Source organism: Maniola jurtina, chromosome 3 (assembly GCF_905333055.1).
Source record: "Maniola jurtina chromosome 3, ilManJurt1.1, whole genome shotgun sequence".
In the NCBI taxonomy this organism is placed as follows: Eukaryota; Metazoa; Arthropoda; class Insecta; order Lepidoptera; family Nymphalidae; genus Maniola; species Maniola jurtina.
In genome coordinates this window covers 7,969,928-7,991,424 of record NC_060031.1, presented here as the reverse complement: position 1 = coordinate 7,991,424, position 21,497 = coordinate 7,969,928, and the positions used below count along the sequence as shown (strand labels likewise).

The 21,497-nt window shown below is 38.1% G+C and overlaps 2 protein-coding genes across 3 annotated transcripts; both read left to right on the top strand.

Moving 5' to 3' along the window:
• Positions 1-157: 157 nt before the first annotated feature.
• Positions 158-2,588, top strand: LOC123880877. Its single transcript, XM_045929251.1, has 4 exons — positions 158-369; positions 459-599; positions 1,193-1,430; positions 2,349-2,588. Exons 1-4 carry the CDS (start codon positions 242-244, stop codon positions 2,466-2,468), a joined length of 627 nt encoding a protein of 208 aa, XP_045785207.1. The 5' UTR covers positions 158-241; the 3' UTR covers positions 2,469-2,588.
• A 745-nt stretch (positions 2,589-3,333) lies between these two features.
• On the top strand, positions 3,334-21,409 carry LOC123880849 (synaptogenesis protein syg-2-like). Of its 2 annotated transcripts, none has more exons than XM_045929197.1 (15): positions 3,334-3,901; positions 7,930-8,047; positions 11,742-11,932; positions 13,758-13,895; positions 14,226-14,429; positions 14,596-14,777; positions 15,254-15,404; positions 15,582-15,718; positions 16,264-16,423; positions 17,026-17,244; positions 17,471-17,652; positions 18,056-18,245; positions 18,660-18,842; positions 19,952-20,259; positions 20,539-21,409. In XM_045929197.1, exons 1-15 carry the CDS (start codon positions 3,829-3,831, stop codon positions 20,902-20,904), a joined length of 2,802 nt encoding a protein of 933 aa, XP_045785153.1. In that variant the 5' UTR covers positions 3,334-3,828; the 3' UTR covers positions 20,905-21,409. The 2 variants fall into 2 exon arrangements, with proteins under 2 accessions (XP_045785153.1, XP_045785152.1); XM_045929196.1 differs by having other exon boundaries at positions 11,739-11,932.
• The last annotated feature ends 88 nt before the right edge of the window (positions 21,410-21,497 follow it).

Genomic DNA, 21,497 nt, shown 5'->3' with positions numbered 1-21,497 from the left:
GCTAAGTTGGCTGAACCTTCAGTTTTATGTGCGATTCCCCTCTACCATCTCTAGCTGTTGGTTACATTGAGATCACGTATGGATGCGAGCGGAATTTTAATTTAGGGCAAATTCGTACAGAAACTAGGGTAAAATCAAAATCGTAAATGGAAACACTAGTTTGTTTACAAAATACAAAAACTAGCATTTTTCTTTATTTCGTTACTGAGAAATTAGAAAATATTCAAAATAACTATAAATTATGGACGGTGAAATAGATTTAGTTTCCAAATTACCTACCAAAAACCTTATCGACCCCAATGGCTTTGATGTTACTATGAGCGCAGTGCTAATAGGTCTAGGCGCCGAAAAATACCTCGATATATTTAGGTTAGAAAACAGTCTGGAATTATTTGATTTACATAATAAAAGTTTAATAATTACATGAGCCGTAGTAATAAATAGCTTTTTATCTCCAGAAAGCATAATATTGGGCAATGCACACTAATTGAACTGACGGATGAAGATTTGGTAAAATTAGGTGTCGATGATCCACATATTAGATTAAAGCTGTTAGAGGAAGTGAAAAATCTACCGATTTACGAGGAAACTGACCATACGTAAGTAATAGCTTAGTCTTAGTTTATGATGGCATAAAAATACCTATTTTGATCCCTGTGTCTTCGTTTGCGTAGATATAGGTTTTTAAAAATTATATGGGCACTCTTTGATTTTCCGAGTTTAAATATATTTAGACTAGCCTATATTTGTCTCTTAAGATGTAAGTTATCTCTGTACTAAATAGATAAATCTTATAGTTCTGTATGTTCAAACATACGGGTTACCTGGGAGAGATCACTCTAGTGATAAGGTCGCCCTTTGTATTTGTATAAGTGTATCATTTATTATTGTCTTTGCATTTTTGTGCAATAAAGTTGTTTAAATAAATAAATAAATAAAATCAAAAATTTTGCCCACATTGATTTAGGTTTTTTTGTGGGGATTCTATGATTTTCCAGTATAAAAAGTAACTCTTTAATAAAATCCATAGTAAAAAGTCCATCTCCACAATGCAGGCTTTCTCTGTAGGTATCTACCAAATAAGAATTACATCAATATTAAATTAAAGATGGGCAGTGAAAAGGTATCTGACAGATAGATATTAATATAGGACTAGGGTTAAAATATAAATAAATGTGACAACTCGTTGCAGAACAATAAGCCCTAATTTAAATCTCATTGAAATAATAGAGGTTTTGGAAGAGAGCACCCAGCATATGTACAGGATCTACCTAAGTATGGTGACTAATACATTGGCGTTAAAAAAGAAACGATCTCCTGATTGTTTGATATACAAGGATAAATATGCATCACACATTGCCATTACCACACTGAGTCATATGACAAATGTATTGAACTCAATGGAGATTGAGTTGCACACTCAATTTAAGGTGAGTTTTTTCATGGAAGCCCACCACAGAATTCTAAATGAGGTAATAGAAATGGTACCTACCTGCTATCCTAATTAATATCAGGAGATGATGTTGTCATAATTGTAGAACAGTGTCAGTTTTGCAAAAAAAAAACTCTTTTTGCCATATTTAGATATTATAACATGAAGACATCAATCTAACTATCTTAAAACAAGATCTTTTTATCAGATGTAAGTTGTAAATTTTCAATGCTAGATTTTTTATATAAAAAAAAATTACAGAAATAATTTAAAATGGCTATATTGTTAAGTTTCACAAAATCCAGATCTGTCACTTTTCTAAAATCATGACAATGTCACCCATTTTTACTGATACAGCAATAATTTTAAAGCACACAAATTAATTATTAGACTGGCAGACTAGATTAGAAGCTCAATTAATTTCATGGACTGGAGAGGTACACAATAATATTAATCATATTCTGATAATTTTTATGAGTTTTGACTTCAATCTCACCTGGTGGTAAGTGATGAATGATGATGCAGTCTACGATAGTAGCAGGCTAACTTGGAAGGGATATGACAGATTTTATTAAACTCATACCCCTTATCAATTATTGCACGGCTTGGCGGCACAGCTTTTCAGAAAAGGTGGACCCAGCAGACCAAAGAACATTTATGTAGAAATTATAAATTCAGGAATTGCCCCTGCTGAGAATTGAACCTGGGACTTCCCATTTACCAGCACACCGCTCACCACATAGCCTCTAGGAGATTTTGTACATATTAAGTCAGGAAAAAAGCGATAGCTCTCCAAACGGAAGCATTATTTTTCGGATACCTATAATTTGTTACCAATGTACCTACCTATAACCTACCTATATTATTCAATGTACAGTTCCAACAAACTTAACCCGAAATATTTTGTCCTTTGTAGGCCATATCAAAAGAGACACAAAACAAGACTACTAAAAAACTTTTAGTTGGGACTATGGGCAGTGCAGTGATAGCTGTGTTAGCAATTTATTTTGTCCGATCATTAAAACAGTTGCAATAAGTTTTTTAATTATTATTAAGTAAGTATGTTATTCAAATTAAGCCACGCAGTGTTGCCTACCTCCATTAATAATAGTTTCAAATAAAAAATACTTCATCAAAGGCCTATATTTCGTCAGTACCTAAATATGAATCATCATCATCACCCCATCACCAGACTACTGCTGAGCACGGCTCCTCCTCACAGAATGAGAAGGGTTTTTTAGACCATAGCCTACCCCACTGGCCAAGTGCGGATTGACAAACTTCACACTTTTGAGAACATTATAGAGAAATCTCAGGTATAGAGTTTTCCTCGCGATGTTTTCCTTCGCGCTTAAATGTAGTGTTAGTCCACTTTTCTATTAAGTTACAATAGTGTATAAGTAAAAAATATATAATGCACTATTAAAATTTAGAAGATTCACAAATTGAGAGATCCCGACAAGTATTTTAATGAAGTGCAGCAGAAACGGCCATTCCAATTATCTGGCTTTCATATTCAGCATACCTACTGTATGAGCTTGAACTAAGCCTTGCCAGGGGATGGATGAATATTTTAGTATGAATATTTCCTAATGACGGCATAGAAATTAAAGTCTTTCTGTGTGCTTCAACATTCGTCAACTATACAGCACGAAACGACGCCAACGCATAATGTTCCTAGAAGTTGTAATACAAAGGGACTGTATGAATTTATATAATATATTCACACTGCAAAACGCGCGTTGGAGTAGCAGTGCGCTACATTATAACGTGCTCTATCAGTTTTGTATCAATCGTACACGCATACGCGCGCGGCCTCGTGTTCATTTTGATTCAGATCTAACAGTTTTGGCTTATCATTTATCATTTAACATTTTATATTGAATCCGGCATAATATTACGCTACTTAGGTATGGTACACCAATTCTCGTCAAATAGGACACACTAAAAAGATTGGGACCAGGATATGTCAACAGATGAATAAGTGAATTCGGAAACGAGGGATCGCTAAATAAGCACGGGCAATAAGTAAATCCAGCTGGGTTAACCCAATTTTTTCAACCTCACCTATTAAAAAGTGTGCAGGTAAATGATGAAGCAGGCGGGCAGTGTTTGAGCGGCGGCGGCGCGGCGGGCGGGCGTGACGTCACGAGGCCGGGCGCTCCGGAAGCGGCCCGGAGGCGCTCGCCGGTAGGAGTCCTGCGCTCCCTGGACCGACGACACCGTTTATTGCAAGCAAACGCGCCAATTGAACCGCGTGTCCGCTGCTCGCCCACTCGAGCAATGCTCGCGCCGAATCGCGACAATTTCGACTCCTAATAATATTATGTGCAATTTTGCGCGTCGCAAACTAAGTTATAAGGATACGTTAATTTTAGTTTTACCCTCGTGTGAAAATGTATTGTTTACTTTTGTTGACGGTTGCGGCTGTGTTACTTAAAAGTTTTAGTGCACAAGATATTTTAACAGGTAAGTAATCGTGCTTAATATATCATTATTTATTTTAAGTAGGTACCTATATACTTAAGACTTAGGTACTTACCTTCGTACTATTTAGATATCCTAAGAAAAACACATTTTGAATAGAGGTCCTATAGGTCCTACAAACCTAAAGAAAATTACTAAATTACCGATGCCTGTCCTGTTTTTTTTAGATAAAGTATGATAGAATAGGTAGTTATGTAGATGAAGGTAGGCCCGTTGGTAATCAGTTAACTGCCGCAAATAATCTATACTAATAAATAAAATTGGAGTGTCTGTCTGTAATTTCGAAATAACTACCTCATATTAAGCTCATATGGTTATTTGAACGATACCAACACTGAATCACACGTTTTTAAAATTTTTGTCTGTCTGTCTGTCTGTCTGTCTGTCTGTCTGTTTGAAAAGGCTAATCTTCGGAACGGCTGGACCGATTTTGACGGGGTTTTCACAGACAAGTAGAGAATTGACCAGGGAGTAACACAGGCTACTTTTTTGACCGACTTTCAAAAAGGGAGTTGTGTTTTTCTGCCTATGTACACCGAAATCTCCGAGATTTCTAAACCGATTTGCGTCATTTCTTTTTTAATCGATAGAGGAACTTCGCGACATTGTTTCATAAAAAAATTGGAGTCCAACTCCTCAATACTGATGCTGCAGGGGATCTGACCAATCCACGCGGGCGAAGCTGCGGGCATCAGCTAGTACTTAATAGTTTACGAAACTAAAATTATATACCTACGTATCTAGGTTTTGATTAAGATAAGTAATTAATTCTATTCAGTGAAATATAATCTGCATCTATCTGGGCTAGTAATTATAATATTATTGTGATCGATGTACCTAGTATTTATTGAACCGCAAAATTCAATGTCTTTCGACGCAATACTGACTTGTAAACTCGCTTTTGCTTGCGGCTTTGCATGCATCCCAAGTAACACAAAACTGCATTAAAAGATGTCACATGAGGTCCACATCGGTACTTTAAGCGTTTATGAAGACTTATTAGAGTCCACCGTTACTGTAAAAGCCTATTTTTAGGCTTTCTCCTGTACATTGACTTTACTAAGTACCACGAAGACACCGCTGTAATGTTGCGAGCGTTACTATCAGGTGCGCAGGTCATGTTATTCAGCTTTTAGCAAGTTTCAGTACTGTCAGCTACAATAAAGTATTTTTATGGACTCAAACTAAGCTATTTTCTGAATAAAAGGTCACAAGTGTATCTTTCAAATGTTTGCATTTTAACTGAGCATATGTGAATTATTATAAAGCTATCAGTTACTCTGTGAATTCTATTAACGCTTCATGCTGCATATAGTTGAACTTTCACAGTTTTAATCAGCTGTTATACGCACTCTTATATCTGCACTTATCTAGCCCACATGATCCCTTTGGGTGGACGTATATGGTGTTAAATTACAGCAAACAGGTAAAAGCTATTCACTTGTAACCCTTTGTCCTTACTTGGGCTGAATAATTGTACACCCGTAGTCATTTGTTCTGCTAATGGAGTTATTTAAGATCCTGAAAAAATCTTTTTCAGCGCCTCGCCGTACTTGTACCTATATCATTTATATTGTCAGCGTTATAAAAACCGGACAAGTGCGAGTCAGACTCGCGCTTTGGGTTCTGTACTCGGGTATATTTTCCTACATTTTGCACGGTAAATCAAAAACTATTATGCATAAAAATAAATATTAATCTGTTTCAGAATGTACAGGTAAACTCCTTTTATATGATACCCCACTTGGTAAAGTTATCTTACTTTGAAAATTTAAAATACCTACTAGGTAAGTAATTACATATTTGTTTTGAACACATTTTAATTTTTTTATGATGTAAGCAAAAATTCAGTTTTCGGATTAATTCCTTTACTTGTGCTATAAGACCTTCCTACCTGCCAAACATGATTCTAGGTCAACGGAAAGTATCCTATAGGGTTTCTTGATAGGCACGACAGACAGACAGACAGACAGATGGACAAAGAGACAGACAACAAAGTGATCCTATAAGGGTTCCGTTTTTCCTTTTGAGGTGCGGAACCCTAGTAAATTATAGGGTTGTTGTAGAAAATGTGGAAAAAAGAATAAGAACTAGTGAAATACGGTTTATCTTCTTTCTTTAAGAGTTCTAAAAACGAGTTTTGGCCTATACTTTGCAACGTTTTTAAGAATCCTTTTTTCAGACCTTTTGTCCTTGGCATTTATTTCGAAATGAGCAAAATGAAAAGATTAGACGCTTATTTGGAAAATTTTATTATTGAAATGGAAAAATTGCTTAAAGATGGTATTTATTTAAAATTAAAGCTTGATTATCCATCAGAGTCTTCATGGTTTTCGAGCTGATCACTTGTGCCAGGTGCTCTGTTGCTTGTTGCTCTTGCTGAGAGCAGGATACATTTGCACTTAAAGTGCAAATGTCGAATAAGTTCACTTGTGAATTACCCTGAGAAATAAAGTCATAATAAGTATTATAAACTAAAGATAAAAGAACGAAAGAAAGAAAGAAATAAATTAATAAGTACTGACTTATTCGCTCATGTAAAAACGTTCATCACGGACCCCTAATAGCTAACCCTTGACAGATTATACAGCTGTTCATTCGGTAGAGCATTTGCGTAATGTTACCAACTATTCAGCTGTACATCAATCTATGGCTGACTTATTAGACACAAGAACTACTCGTATCAGCCTTTTGCTGATTAATATATCCCTAGCACCTTATTATAGCCCTTAAAGCATTTATTTGGCATTATTACGGTTCACATTGCTTGCCCACCATTTTCTATGTTCTAAATTACAATATTTATTATTTATTTACTATTTATTCTTATTTTGTCTATGAAAATATCTATCGGATTTGAAAAAGATTTTTAATAAGTTATACATAAAAAGCTTATCGTCAAATTCAAAGAAATTGCTGGCATTTTTATATTATTACAATCCATTTTTTATTAAGATTTCCAAGGAAACAGTTATATTACGAGGGCGCGTGAAAATTTTGGTCTAAAAGTATATGATATTTGACAATAAACTTGCTTTCCCCATCAAACCAGCACTAATAAGAAATACAAGTTCTACTTACCGAAAATGAATTAACTTTTTACTTCCATTATAGAAATGTCACATTGTATGATGATTTGCGCACAAATAAAACGAGATAGTGTGATGTTAAAGAATATTTGGAGTAATATTTATTCACAATTTCGCCGCCCGTGCTCTTTTAACTGCATAAAAGCGTAAACAGGGTGCTTAATTAGTTGTTTGAGCTGTATAATAGGCAACACACACTCTCTTTATCAGCCAATGTTCAGCTCTTGGGCCGAATGTTACCTTTGTTAATGCTTATTAAATGCTTATATAATGCAGTTAATCAGCTAGTTGCTGCATAATTTGTGCCCAAATCAGAGTTATATCTTCTGAGAATGCTATTATTCGGCTATTATTCAGCTTGTATATAGCATGTTTTGGAGCTAAAGTTTCCAACGTGGACAGTGATTCAGTTGATATGCAGAACTTTTGTGTTACTTGGGATGGTTTCACTTATCCTTTGTTGCGCAGAATGAAAATACAAATCTAACAATAGCTACCACATTTATGTCACTAGCCATTCTATAGTAACCACGACCTTTCTATTTTATGTTCATCTGCAAATCTGTCGTAGGTACCTTAACGTTTACGTTTCCTTGAATATAGTGAGGTTATAGTTAGTGACCTGTAGGTATATGATAGTCTATTATTCCTAGAAAGTCAAAATGTAATAGCATACCTACCTAAGAGCTAGAAATTAGAGCTAACATTAACCTGTGGCAGAGTCATGCTCCATAGCTTATAAAGGGGTCATAGGTGCTAGATATTTTTAATCCTTCGTTAGGTAGGTAAATTGAAGATAAGAGGACCAAATAATTGGTAAGTAATTAATTATAGATACTTAACCGAAGTATTTATCTAGATCTAGAATCAGTATCTGCCCAGTGTTATAATTTTTCAATTTGTTTTTTTACGGACGTTTAGTTGAAGCGGTTTTAGGACACAGTGTGGAGTTACCATGCAACGTCACGGCGGAGAAAGAAGATGACAGGCTGAACATCTTGGCCTGGTACAGGAACGGCTCGACAACGGCTTTTTATAGGTGATTATTTTATTATACTTTTAGTTAAGGTTGCAACAACACGAGGCGTGACAGAAACGTATCCAACGTGGCATTCTAGATGTGTACTATCACTGGTAGAAGGCGCTCGTGTAGTAGCTTAGCGCGCTGTTAAATAACTATAAAAAGACTTGTCCTTGATATAAAAAAACTTGTCCTTGAAAGTAAAATGAATTGTCTTTGATAATAAAAACACTTGTCCTTAATAGTAAAAAGTCTTGTCCTGACTAACTGATCTATCAACGCACAGCCTACACCGCCAGGGTTAACAGCTTGAAATTTTGACAATATATTCCTTAAACAATAATATATATAACAATATATAACGTAGGCACTCGCTAAGAAACGATTTTTTCACCCCTAAAACACAGAAACAAACACAACACAGAAGGCTAAAATCAAGGCTATAAAAAGTCCGTCATTTTTCATGCCCATGAAAGTTGGCATTTAGACATTCGGTCAAAAATAAAGAGAAAGGTGTTTCAGGATTTTTGGAAATTACATCGCCGCACCGATTAAAAAAACCCTCGAGCGAAGCCGGGGTGGATCAGCTAGTATTGTAATAAACTTACGTATACGCGCGCGCGTTTAGTGTGACGTTCTGTCGTGCAGTTTCCGTCGCTCATTGTGTGAGTAATTGGCCTCTCTACAACTCTCTTTAAGTAATCATTATAGTACTAGTTTCTTGCCGGCTCTTCTTGGTAGAATCTGCCTGCTTTCCAAACTGGTGGTAGAGTCCTGACATAGCCTAGCTTTACCCAATAAATTATTATCAAGTTGTTCTACATAAAATAAAGTTATTTCAATTGTATAGTCTAGTAACTGGTCGGAGTCTATACCTACCTACTAATATTATAAAGAAGGAAAGTTTGTAAGTTTGAATTGATACGATTATGAAAATTCTTTCACTGTTAAGTACCTAAATAGCTACATTGTCCTTGAGTGCTATACGCTAGATGAAGTCGCGAAAAAAAGCTATTTGATTTATAATTTCGCTGTTATATCATAGTAATGCTAAGCGGGTAAAAACAAATAGGGTTTTTGGAAGAATAATCATTACGTAACTTAGAAATTTAGAAACTGTACTTATCAAGACCTCCGTAGTTCGTACCTTACTTTCTCGGCTCAATAACTAGGTAGTAAAATAGGCAGCATCCTTTCTTTAACGATGAAGATCCGGTTGAGTCGATCTTTTATTCTGCAGAGTGCAGATCCGAATTCTCTTTAGTTAAATGTAATTAACCTTCAATCAGTGTTTTATTTCCTAATAATAATATACCTAAGTACATAGGTACTACCTGTACTTATTATATACTGGACTGTACTTTGTAAGTTTGTACCTAGTACTTAGTAGGTAGGTACTTATTGATACCTTAACTCGTGGAAGGGTACATCCTTTACCTTAAGGGTATTTTATGTAATATTGGATAATTTTGTAGCTGCATCTGTGAATCCATAGTTAAGTAGGTAGGTATGACTAAGGCAACGTCCGTAGGTGATACACTTCGGGATAAACAAAGTTATTAATGACCTTTGGCTGTAATGTATGCGAACATTTATATTGTACCATGAACCTATAGTATTCCAAAATTACGACCAGGCCTATTGAGTAGATAGGTAGGTACAATTCAAATTATACTAATATTATAAATACGAAAGTGTGTCTGTCTGTCTGCTACGTTTTCACGGCTCAACCGCTGAACCGATTTTAATGGGTACAGACATGGGATACATCCCGGGGAAGGACATAGGCTACTTTTTATGCCGGAAAATCAAAGAGTTCCTGCAGGATTTTAAAAAACCAAAATCCACGGGGGCGAAGTCCTCTAGTTACAAATATTATCTTGCCTCGTCCAAATCTAAAGCACTACACACCGAAGCTGCCAGCCTTTGGTGTGTTGAGCGGATTGGATCGCTCACCACCAGAAAAAAGAGCATCTGCTGAGTTTCTTGCGGGCTCTTAGTAAAATCTGCTTTTCGAACCGGGTGGTAGAGTCGTGATATATTATAAATGGCACATCTTGGACGAAGGTCGATGTAGCACATGCTGTGCTACCTGAAATAAATTCATTTCATATCCTAGCACATCTCTACTTATCTACTAAGTAGGTATCCTTAATATGCATAGATATGTTTTATTAAACTAGGTACATGATAATTGTAATGTTTGTAATTGATACACAATAACTCAAAATTTAAAAACCCCCTTCACAAAAACCTCTATAAGAAAACTAGAAAAGAGCTGATACCTTTCAAACGGCTGAACCGATTTTCTTCGATTATACACTCTCGATCAAGCCACCATTCAAACAAAAAAAAACTAAATTAAAATCGGTTCATTCGTTTAGGAGCTACGATGCCACAGACAGATACACACGTCAAACTTATAACACCCCTCTTTTTTGGGTCAGGGGTTAGAAATAAAGTTCTATTGTTTTGTTTAATATTAATAGCTAAATGAACCTACAGCTAACCTAGGCCTATATCTAGTTGGAATGGGCATACCGAGTTCGTAACATCGCCGTTTATTTACTTGCCAATCGTAACTAATTGAAAAATGATTTGTGACCTTAAACATATGGCGGACCCTACCTACAAACCTACTAATGCTTATTATACTTGTAGGTTATATTATTATTAGATAGGTAGGTGTAAAATATGTGTAAAATATATATTATTATCATACTAAGTCATCATTAGATCTTCTGATACACAGTTCACACAACTAGATCTTGCGTACGATTTCGTCCGCACGTATTTAAGCTTCTAAAAATCCCGTGGTATTTTTTTACCAGGATAAAAAGTCGCCTATGTCCGTCTTCGGGATGCAAGTTGTATAATCTCTGTAGTAAATTTTATCAAAATCGGTTTAACGGGTGGACCGTTGAAAAGGTAACAAACAGATCCACCTACCTACACATTTATAATAGATACGAATTGCATTTATAGTAATAGATCAATTCTCACAATTAACCAATTTTGAATGTAAATGCGTGGTATTAAGTCAATGCAAAGTCCTCTGTTGTTGATGACAAACGTGTCTTATCTCAATGAAAAGTCCGCAGAAACGGGTCACAGTCACAGAGGACTAACACGCCTATTATCCCGAAGTGTAGTGCTTTTATCCTGAATTTTGCATTCACAAAGCTATGAAAATGATATCTAACTAAGGACCAGCTACCTATACATTCCTATTATTAAAATTTTATGTATTGAATCTGCACCTAGGGTGGATAAAAATCAATACTTCCATAAACTTAGTCTGCTTTTATCACTTACTAATTTGATTTTTGTATTGTGCGCACAAACTTAGTAGACAACTACAGACTACAGAGATGAGTAGGTATATCTTATAGGACATAGGCTACTTTTGGTCCCGTAAAATCTTAGAATTCTCACGGCGCGGAGTTTTGAAAAACCTTAATTCACGTGGACGAAGTGAAGAAGACGACACCAACTAATTTGCTAATTATATTGTTACATAAATATGAAAAATTTATATTGCTTAGGTTTATCCTGAACACAGCTGTTAAAGGTTTGTTTATCCCGGAAAATCGAAGACTTCCCACGGTTTAAAAAGCTAAATCCACGAGTATGAAGTCGAGGGTATAATCTAGGGTTCCTTCAAATTAATTTCATTTACTGTGAGTTCCGTAATTCATGCTTGCACCAGCAGTCGCGACCTTCGCGGCGCAGGCAGCGTGATGTCGTCGGGCGAGCGGTACCGCCTCGTCGCCTCGGAGAGCGAGGGCCTGGATAAGCTGCAGATCCTGAAAGTTCGTGCTGCGGATGCTGGGGTGTATCGGTGCCACGCGGATTTCGCTGCGAGCCCCACACGCAAGACCTTCGTACATTTGACAGTTATAGGCAAGTATCGACTTAGGTAACTAGCTTTCAAATTAATACTGGCAATGGGCCGCCATTTTTTTAATGCTCGAGGTGTAATTTTACCCAAAGGTGCGTAAACGCCGCGCCGCTACGGGCAGGGCATACTATTTATAGTTACCTACACTGTACACACAAGCGTATACATATTTGCTTGAAAAAAATAAACTTCAATTATGGTTCAATTCAACGACTTCTTTGTACACTAGATTTACACCAAACCTAATCATAGATTTGGTGGGTTGCAACTGATTTTTGCTTTTGTCGGTATAAGTCGATAAGTATTTGTTCGGAATAGCCGTTCCATATAAAAACAAAGCGTTCCATATATTTAATTGTATGATATTCTATGTATAATATACCTTGGAAGGGGTATGGCAGTTTCATTAAACCCATAAGGCCCCTACACGGCCGGCATCGTACCTGTACGCTTAATAGCACGGCCGAAGCCCCCCACCAGACCAAAAATACAACTACAAAGAGAAATATTGACATTTTGTTATCTTTAGGTATAGTTTACAGCAAACTGCCGCGCTCCGGTGGAAAGTTGAATGGTAAATGTTTACCTTTCTAGTGAAATAGCGCGCTCCGAATAATTGGCCCGCGGCTTAATGAGGAAGCTGACAGCGCCGGAACAATTCACTCAATTTACGAACAATTATGTGATGTAAATATTACGTCATTTACATTATATTTTAAGGATCTGGAAATCTTTTAATGCAAGTTTGACCACCCCCTTGGCGCATGTTGTTGGTCAGGGTTTGATCCTCAGGGGGATCAGTTTGGCAAATCCATATCTAGTTAGGTACTCATATTATAAACTAGATGATGCCCGCAGCTTCGTCTGCGTGGAAAGAGAGTTTTAAAAATCCCGTGGGAACTTCTTCTTTTTCCGGGATAAATGTAACCTATGTTCGTCCCCGGGATGTGAGCTAACTCTGTACCTACCTCATATAAATCGGTTTAACGGATGGGTCTTTGAGAATCCCGTGGGAACTGTGGGATAACCAATTTTGTGCAGATACAGAGATAGCTTGCATCCCGGGAAAGGACATCGGCTACTTTTTATCACGGAAAATCAAAGAGTTCTCACAGGACTTCTCACAGGAGAAAGTCGTAGCCCACGGGAATCATCTTGTAATTTAATTATATTATCTTCTCTAAGTTAGCTTTGGTTCCGTGGAAGGGTTCCTCCACAAAACAATTTTTTGGAGTTTCCTCGGCTCGGAGCTATCTACTGGTAAAAGTTAGCATGTTTAACCCTTACATTGTATAGATTCATCGTAGCTACCTAAGAGACTATAAGAGACTATGCAAATTGATTTCCAGTGTCCTGTAGGTAGGTACCTATTTGTATCTTTGTATTATCGTCAAGGTGATATCGCATAAAAAACGTTTCAAAATCTTTATCTCCTGATATAGATAAATATCTTCGTTTCATGAAGATTTTATTATTATATGTTATGGAGAATATTTGATAGAAGAAAAAAATCGGCAAACGTATACCTACATAGCCACGCATACATACATACCTACGTATACATATATTTATCGCACTATGCATAGCTTTAATGCACCTATTAGCGAGCTACTTTATCGTATAAGTATATGCGTTCATTATGTCGAAATTCTGTACCGTATGCGTTCAAGCGAACTATGAGACCTCATAGTAATGTTTTTGAACATGGCTGTTAGTTCTAATCATGAACAGCGGCGTTTATACAACCAACGTAAACATAGTGTTTTAGGTACCTACCTACATATTTTAGGTGCCCAAAATGGTGACATGTTTTAATATTGTTTGTAGAACCACCACAAAAACTTTGGGTGATATATGAAAACGGCACGCGCGTCACTACGGCGAGCATGGGGTCCAACGCGAGTAGGAACGTTGGACCGTTTTACGTCGGTGATACTATTTACCTTTTCTGCGTGGCTTTCGAAGGTAAGGAACAGGAACATTTGCTCATAATATTGTTTATCTAAACTTTTAGATTTGATAAATTTAATTTGTACAAAGATAGTTATCATTATTTTTAGTATTTGTACTTATAACTATATTATTATTACTCTAACTACATTGTTTCCAATGAAAAATAGTATGTTGTATGAGAAGGGCGATGATCACTGCAATACAGATCATTCTTCTGCCGGATCATCGTACGAATTCGTTAATGTGAACATAACTTTAATTAAACATCTAAATACTTAAGTAAAATAATACGACGCATACAGAGAAGAAAACTATCATAATTATAATTTTTTTTCAACTTAGGCAAACCTAAACCGACGTTGTCCTGGTGGACGGGCCAGCGGTTACTTAAAAACGCGACGACACCGCTGTCCGAGCAGCGCGTGCGCAGCGACCTCCGCTACGGCCCGCTGCTGCGCGAGGACCACGGCCGGGTGTTCACTTGCTTCGCGAAGAACAACGAAAACACGCCGCCCCTCTCCATTGACGTCACTATTGACATGTACTGTGAGTATTTTGTTTTTATATAGGTTTTATTGACAGACACGACAGACGGACAGAGAAACAGACATAATGAAGTGATCCTATAAGGATTCCTTTTTTTTCTTTTAGAGGTAAATTACAACTTATAATTAAATCCAAATTATAAATTACCCAACAATGTTTGAAACAGTACCACCGCAGCTGGTGTCGGTGCGGGTGTCGGGCAGTAGAGCCGACTCGGTGTCGGTGGGGCGCGTGAGGGCCGACGAGCCTCTCGCGCTGCAGTGCCGGGTGCTCGGCGCAAGGCCACTGCCTCCGGTCGTGTGGAGGCTGAACGACGCGCAGCTGGTCAACTTGGAGCAGAACACCACGGTAATAATATCATCTCTCAACCCACCGCTCCCTATCACCACTAACCACGGATCTCCTATCGGAATGAGACAGGCCTAGTTCACCAAGTGCGCATTGGCGGACTTCACAAACAACATTGTGGACTCGTCTCAGGCTTCAAAAAAATCAGAGGTTCAATTTAGGTTGCTTTCGATATTTTTTTCGGACCATTTCTGTATAGCACCCGGCAAGAAAGATTACGGTCTAAACGTGTTGCGTGGTGGCGGTGCGTCTTGCTTGCTTTTCCTGCATGGTTAGCAGTGGGGGGTTAATATGAGCTGTACCTTACAATGTTATTAATAAGCTCCTCGCAGCCCATTGACTTAATATGCAAAGTAACCCCTATTCTTATTTAACAATGGCCAAATCCTTTTCATTGTGAGAGTAGACCCGTGCTCGGTAGTGAGCCGGCGATGGATTGATGATGATGACCTTATTTAGAGTTCTGTGACCAACAGATAGAATCGTCTCAACGGCTGGTGGTGAGCGAGATCCAGCTCAGCATCACGCACGAGCACGACGAGTCGCTGGTGACGTGCTGCGCGCCCGCCTACAAGCGCGACACCGAGGAGTTCGTCTGCGCCGCCGCTCTGCCGCTTACTGTTCTATGTAAGATTTTGCACCTTTACACAAATAATCTTTTTAGGGTCCCGTTGCCCGAGGGATGCCAACTGGACCCCATTAATAAGCCTCCGCTGTTCGTGTTCCATGGGACCAACAGATAGAATCTTCCCAGAAAATATAATTTTGGACAACATTCATTGTGCCTACTTATATCATTTTCAGATCCTCCAGTTTTGCAAATCGTCGTGGAAGAAGCATTGGACAACTACACATTGGCAGTCGTCAAAGGTTCCAACGTATCAATGAACTGCAGTTACCAGGCGAATCCGTCCATTAGTCAGCTCATTTGGTTCCATGAGGTAATGTTGGACCTGCCTATCCAAATATACACATATATTGCCCAAATTGGCCCTAACTGTACCTTCCCAGATGATGACCGCGAGGATTTAGGTTTTGAACTCGTAGATTTTCCGGGATAAAAAGTAGCCTATATCCACATAAGGGTGGAAGCTATCTATATGACACGTAGATGGTGCCCGTTACCTCGGCCACATGGACTGTTTTATAAAATCTCGTGGATACTCTTCGATTTCCGAGTAGCCTATGCCTGCTCCAGGGCTCCTGCTTCAAGTGCCAAATTTCGCTTTAATCGGTTGAAAGGATGGCCCTGAGAAATAAATATACAATATCCTTTTATTCGGGACCATAATGCAAACATAGTACATAATAGAAAACACAGAAACATGCAGAAAAAATAAAGAACACGCGAATTTCAATCGCGAAAACTACCGCTATTTCGTAGCGCTAATAAGTAACAGAACGAACGACGCACTCGCATTTATTATATTAGTTTGGATAAAAAGCTCGCTAAGAGATCTACGTATAGCAAACTCACGACTTACAGGACGACGTAATGGCCGAAAACACTCAACACACCGAGGCAGCGATCCAGCCCACGCTGAGCTTGACTTCGGTGAGCGAAAGTGACGCGGGCGAGTATGTGTGCGCCGCCACCAACGACGTGGGCTCCACCTACAGCGAGCCTATCATCATTGATGTCACGTGTAAGAATTTTATATCTACTTTTCTATCATCTAATTTTCCTCAGCTAAAAATTCTTTTTGGACAGTTTTCCAGCTGATACTCTCGGCTTAGTTTCACCGCAATCACCACTGATTGGCCGATACTTGTTCATTATTGACATTGGCATTATCCACAACAAGGATAACATATTATAATATTTTGGATAACGCCTCTCTTATCAAAACAAAATAATATTACGAGACATTTCACCGCCTTTTCTGGTGACAAAAGCGTTGGCCCATCTTTCGCGCAATGGACCAGCCTGGCTTTAATTTTTTGTGCAAAGATGAGCCTGACCGTTCAGCGCGGAAATGCAGCCAGTATTCTAGGCACGATTTTACACGGCCTGATTTTTATATTAATTAAACTATTGTTATTGTTATTGTAGTGTTAGATTTAAGTGTTATTGTACCTATCTTTAATAAAAAAAAAAAAAACAAAGAAACGAATCCTGTGGGAACTCTGATCGTCAGTGATAAAAAGTATCCTACGTATATGGACTGAAAATGTAACAGACAGACAGATACACTTCGGCATTAATAAATTATTAGTATGATCAATGAATAGATTTTTTCAATTTCAGACCCCCCGTTTTGTGAAGACGAAACCGTAGTGGAATATGGTGTCGGAGACAACGAATGCCTGAACCTAACCTGCAAAGTGAAAGCCAATCCTGAACCCACAGTGTACCAATGGTTACTGATCAGCGAAGTCAATGGCAGCAAGCTGCGAAGCAACCACTCTGTCACACTAGAAACAAAGGACTCCTTCCTCTCATACGAAAGGCCAAATGGAACTACCAGTAAGCTCTTGGAATTAGTTTCGAAAATAATAGTTGTACCTGTAAGTCCTATAACCTGACACATTAGACCTTGGATCTAAAAGTTAATTAGAATCAGTTTCTTTTAGAATCGTATATTTGTCTCTTGTATTGAAGTATAATTTCGGGGCTGGCTTTGGTCTCTTTCAAAACATTTCAGAACTTTCAATACAAAAAATTTTACATAGTAATTTTTTTTCATAAACAGCTCTAATATACTGCTGGGGGTTGAACGGTGTAATAAACAACGAGCTTCAGCCGAAGAGGTGCACGTTTATGGTCACAGACGAAACAGCTCCGCGTACGCCGACCAACTGCGAGGCAATCAAGAATGTGTTGAAGGAAATAACGGTTACATGCGAAGAGGGACACGACGGAGGAATGCAACAGGTGAGAACATATCGATGGCTTACTTCAAAATACGGCGTTTAACTAGTCAAATCAGTATCTTTTTATCAAACTTACGCTTAACGCTTAGTATGCGAGCTTATATCAAAATTTCTTATAATACTGTCATATGACGTCACAATGATTTGACGCGTTTTTTAGTTTATTCGGTAATTTAAAATGGTTATTTCATTTTAAACTAGCAAAGAACGTGGATTTAACGTTATCTGGAAGACCCTCTGTCTAATAATCACTGAGTAGGCAGATGTGCTATCTTAACAACGCAAATTTTAACACCCGAGCCGAAGAAGGGGTCTTCGACTCGAGTGTTAAAATTTGCGCCTCGACTGTAATTTCCTTCATGCTGCTCTTGTAGCATAAATAACTATTATGATTTTGTTTTCAGAAATTCAAATTCACAGTGTATTCGTTGGACTCGGATGAACAACTCGTGTCCATTATAAATCAGGAGCCGAAGTTCATGATTCAGGAACCCAAGCAAGCGAACTATAAATTCGTTATTATTGCATTCAACGAGAAAGGTGACAGCGAAAGTGTCGAAATCGAAAGAGACGATATTATTGATGAAAATGCGGGTAAGACATCAAGATTTATTTTTTATCCACTACCTATTCTAGGCAATACCCGGGTTGTAGGTAATTGGTAGGAAATACAGATATTGATAGAGTTGCTGATTTGATAAGTTGGTAACATCCCCATTGTATCAACGTCATATGAACTTCTGGGTTATTTTAGCGTTGAAACTGTCGTGAGTGATTTCCATTATAAATATAAATGCTTGCGGCTGTACTCGCGTGGTTAGTCGACATAAGCCTGACTAGTTTCGAACCTATCCGGGGTCCTGGGACTCAGTTCGTAACGTGTCGCGGTTGAGACTAAATAAAAAAAAAGAACCCGGATGAGTTCTAAACTCGAACTTACGTCGACTAACCACGAGAGTACAGCCGGGAGCACCTATATTTATAACTTTTTGGTGGTTCGTTTGGAAGGTGGAGCAGAGACGATAAGCGCAGTGACGAACATAACCACGCTGGCGCTGTCACTGTGCGGCGGCGTGGCGCTGCTGGCGCTGGCGGCGTGCGGGCTGGTGCTGTGCGCGCACGAGCGCGGCTCGCGCACCGACATCCCGCGCGCGCTGCAGGACCCGCCCCTCTGCGCTTTTAATACTGACGGTGAGTATGCGGAATTGGCGACGAGCGATGAGCGTACAATAGCCAGCAGGAAATATTGTAAATCGACCTTTAGAAAGAGATTTCGGCTTCGTAGAGCGTTCTCTGTCGCTCCATGTGACGTTTTGTCGGTCTCAACGACAGAGACAACGCTCTACGAAACCGCTGTATGTAGGTACTTATACTGGGGATGCGTGCCATCGACAAGTGGGTGATCGGTGGCGGTCCTAGACCATTCCATCAATTCGCCAAAATCACATATTACTGTCATATGGATTATTAAAGAGCTTTTTTTGGCTCAGTTCACTAATAGCCTACACCCTGCAAGCTTTTTACTGGACTTAAGGCTACGTAAGGCTGGCCTTTTGCCTAAATATACGACAGCTTTTTCCACTGTGGTCCCTTGCAATTTATGGACAGTAACAGCCCAACTTAAAATTATGGGAAACATTATCCTTGAAATGTCAAACTTTGTGGCTGTATTGGAACCCATCCGTTTCATTTTTAAAATTTTCTCCAATCGATTTGTCATCGAATTCTATAAATATCTTTTTAATTTTCAATTTAATATACACTTCTGTACACACCTGTCTAGCTACTTGATGTAACGTAAAGCAGCGCCATCTAGTTTGTAAGAAAGTAGCTTTTTTTACAATACTTTAGTGCTCACGATTGGACTGCCGCCCACCATGGACCGAATGCCCAATCGTGAACATTAAAGTATTAAATTTTGTAACTAACCGATCTCGTATGACATGGCACTTCTTCCAGATCCAGGCTGAAGTGGTAATCACATATCCATAGGATAGTAAGCAACCTTTCGGCGCGCGTTAGATTTTTCTGAGAGATATTTTTGATAATATACGGCCGGCCTTAATAAAGGAGCTATTTGTTATTTTAATATTTTCTTATTACTTGTTAACTTACGTACACTTATTTATTGTCCTTCATAAAGCATTAGTTTCATTCCATTACCAAACGGTTGAAGTGGACCAATATTCAAATTCTACTTTGTTCCCTCCTCGGGTATAAAATGCTGTGTCGTTTTTTGATCCATGATTGTATATAACCATTTCTTTCATGTTGCCATTAATTTTACTTTTTTTTTATAGATACATGTGAAACCTTTCACGATAGCGACGATGGTAGCGAATTCAACGTGAGACGAACAGAATCCTTCAGACGAGCAATGACGAAGTACCCACCCAAGAACTTCGACGTAAGAAGAACTAGCTCGTTCCATTCCGCGCGCTACTTGCACGAACACGACGCGCCGAAGTGCAACGATCTGTCGCGACACAGCGCCAGCTGTCGCGTGCACTCCTTACAGAACATCAGCAGGAAGAGAGATATGGATATGCTTTGTGACCATTTGGTTATGCATCTGCCGCCTGAAACTAGCTACAATGTACCGAAACCGGTAAGGAAATATCTCTTAAGAAAACAGACACCACAAAAAATCATCATATTCCCACTTGGTCAATGACTGTGGTTGAAATCTACAGAGCGTACTTTGACTTTGCTCAGAATTAAATCACTATTAAAACTAGATAGCGTTATACCGTTAAGTTGAAACTTAAGTCTAAGAACAACACCAAGACATAGTTGCTTGTTTACACCAAACAGACAATCAACATTTTTAAACGTTTTAAATCACAGTTGTGTACAACCATATAAAATACAACCTTTGCTTTTTCAGATGAACACATTTTATACAATGCCTAGAAAAATGCGTCACAAAGCAGCCAAAGAAATAAGCGACGAAACATCGGAAATCACACAAAATTCTGATGGGTTTTCTTTGCCGCCACCGCCAGACGAATTCGGCACCTATCGAGCTGCAAGCAGGATCAGGGATATGCCGACAAAATCAGCACCTGCTTACACACAGGTTATAAGGCACAATAATTCCACTAACAAAGAACCGACAAAGTACAACAACGTTATTATTTCCCCAATGAATACGGTGGGACTCCCGAGTATTAGTGGAACACAGCACAGCGTGTATACTTATCCGGACGATGATCATCAGGTAAACACAAATCCTTTTGATGATTCCCCTTAGTGCAATACTAGATAATATTTAGTGTAATAACTTGTTTATTTTTCGAAGGACTTGCAAATATGTGGATCCTTGCAAAGTAAATATACGTATATTTAATATTTTTGTATTGTAAGAGTTTGTAGTTTTATACTCTGTAAAAAACGCATGGATTTAAATAAAAAGCATCGTAGGCACGATGATATTTTATTTACAAAAATAGAAATCACAACTGATTCTGACTAGCAGAATCGCTTCATATTATTTATTTTTATCACATGCACATAATTATTAGGACTTAAGTATCTAATACATCATTTTTGTGAATGTATATAGCACTTAAATTGAGGGAATAACGATTAATTAATCAGTCACTGCCACATGTGTATGTAATATTACATAGTAATTTTACAAATCGTTTTAAGTTATTTAGGTAATTGAAAAGAAATGAACTTTTGTAATTGTACTGGAATAGATTTAATAAATAATTCACTGATGTCAACATTGCTTTTATTTAAAAAACCTGATTTCAAAATAGATAAAATTAAACATTGTATTGAAAAGTTTAAACTTCGTTAATATATTGATTTTAACTAACGAGGTTATCAATACAATTT

What these genes read in the sequence shown, in the direction of transcription:
- LOC123880877 (XM_045929251.1), top strand. Translation starts at nt 242, where the DNA reads ATGGACGGTGAAATAGATTTAGTTTCCAAATTACCTACCAAAAACCTT. An exon ending in AAATACCTCGATATATTTAG is followed by an intron (nt 370 to 458) that starts GTTAGAAAACAG and finishes TTTTATCTCCAG; the next exon opens with AAAGCATAATATTGGGCAAT. An exon ending in TACGAGGAAACTGACCATAC is followed by an intron (nt 600 to 1,192) that starts GTAAGTAATAGC and finishes AACTCGTTGCAG; the next exon opens with AACAATAAGCCCTAATTTAA.
- LOC123880849 (XM_045929196.1), top strand. Translation starts at nt 3,829, where the DNA reads ATGTATTGTTTACTTTTGTTGACGGTTGCGGCTGTGTTACTTAAAAGT. An exon ending in AGCTCATTTGGTTCCATGAG is followed by an intron (nt 15,719 to 16,263) that starts GTAATGTTGGAC and finishes CACGACTTACAG; the next exon opens with GACGACGTAATGGCCGAAAA. An exon ending in GCTACAATGTACCGAAACCG is followed by an intron (nt 20,260 to 20,538) that starts GTAAGGAAATAT and finishes TTGCTTTTTCAG; the next exon opens with ATGAACACATTTTATACAAT.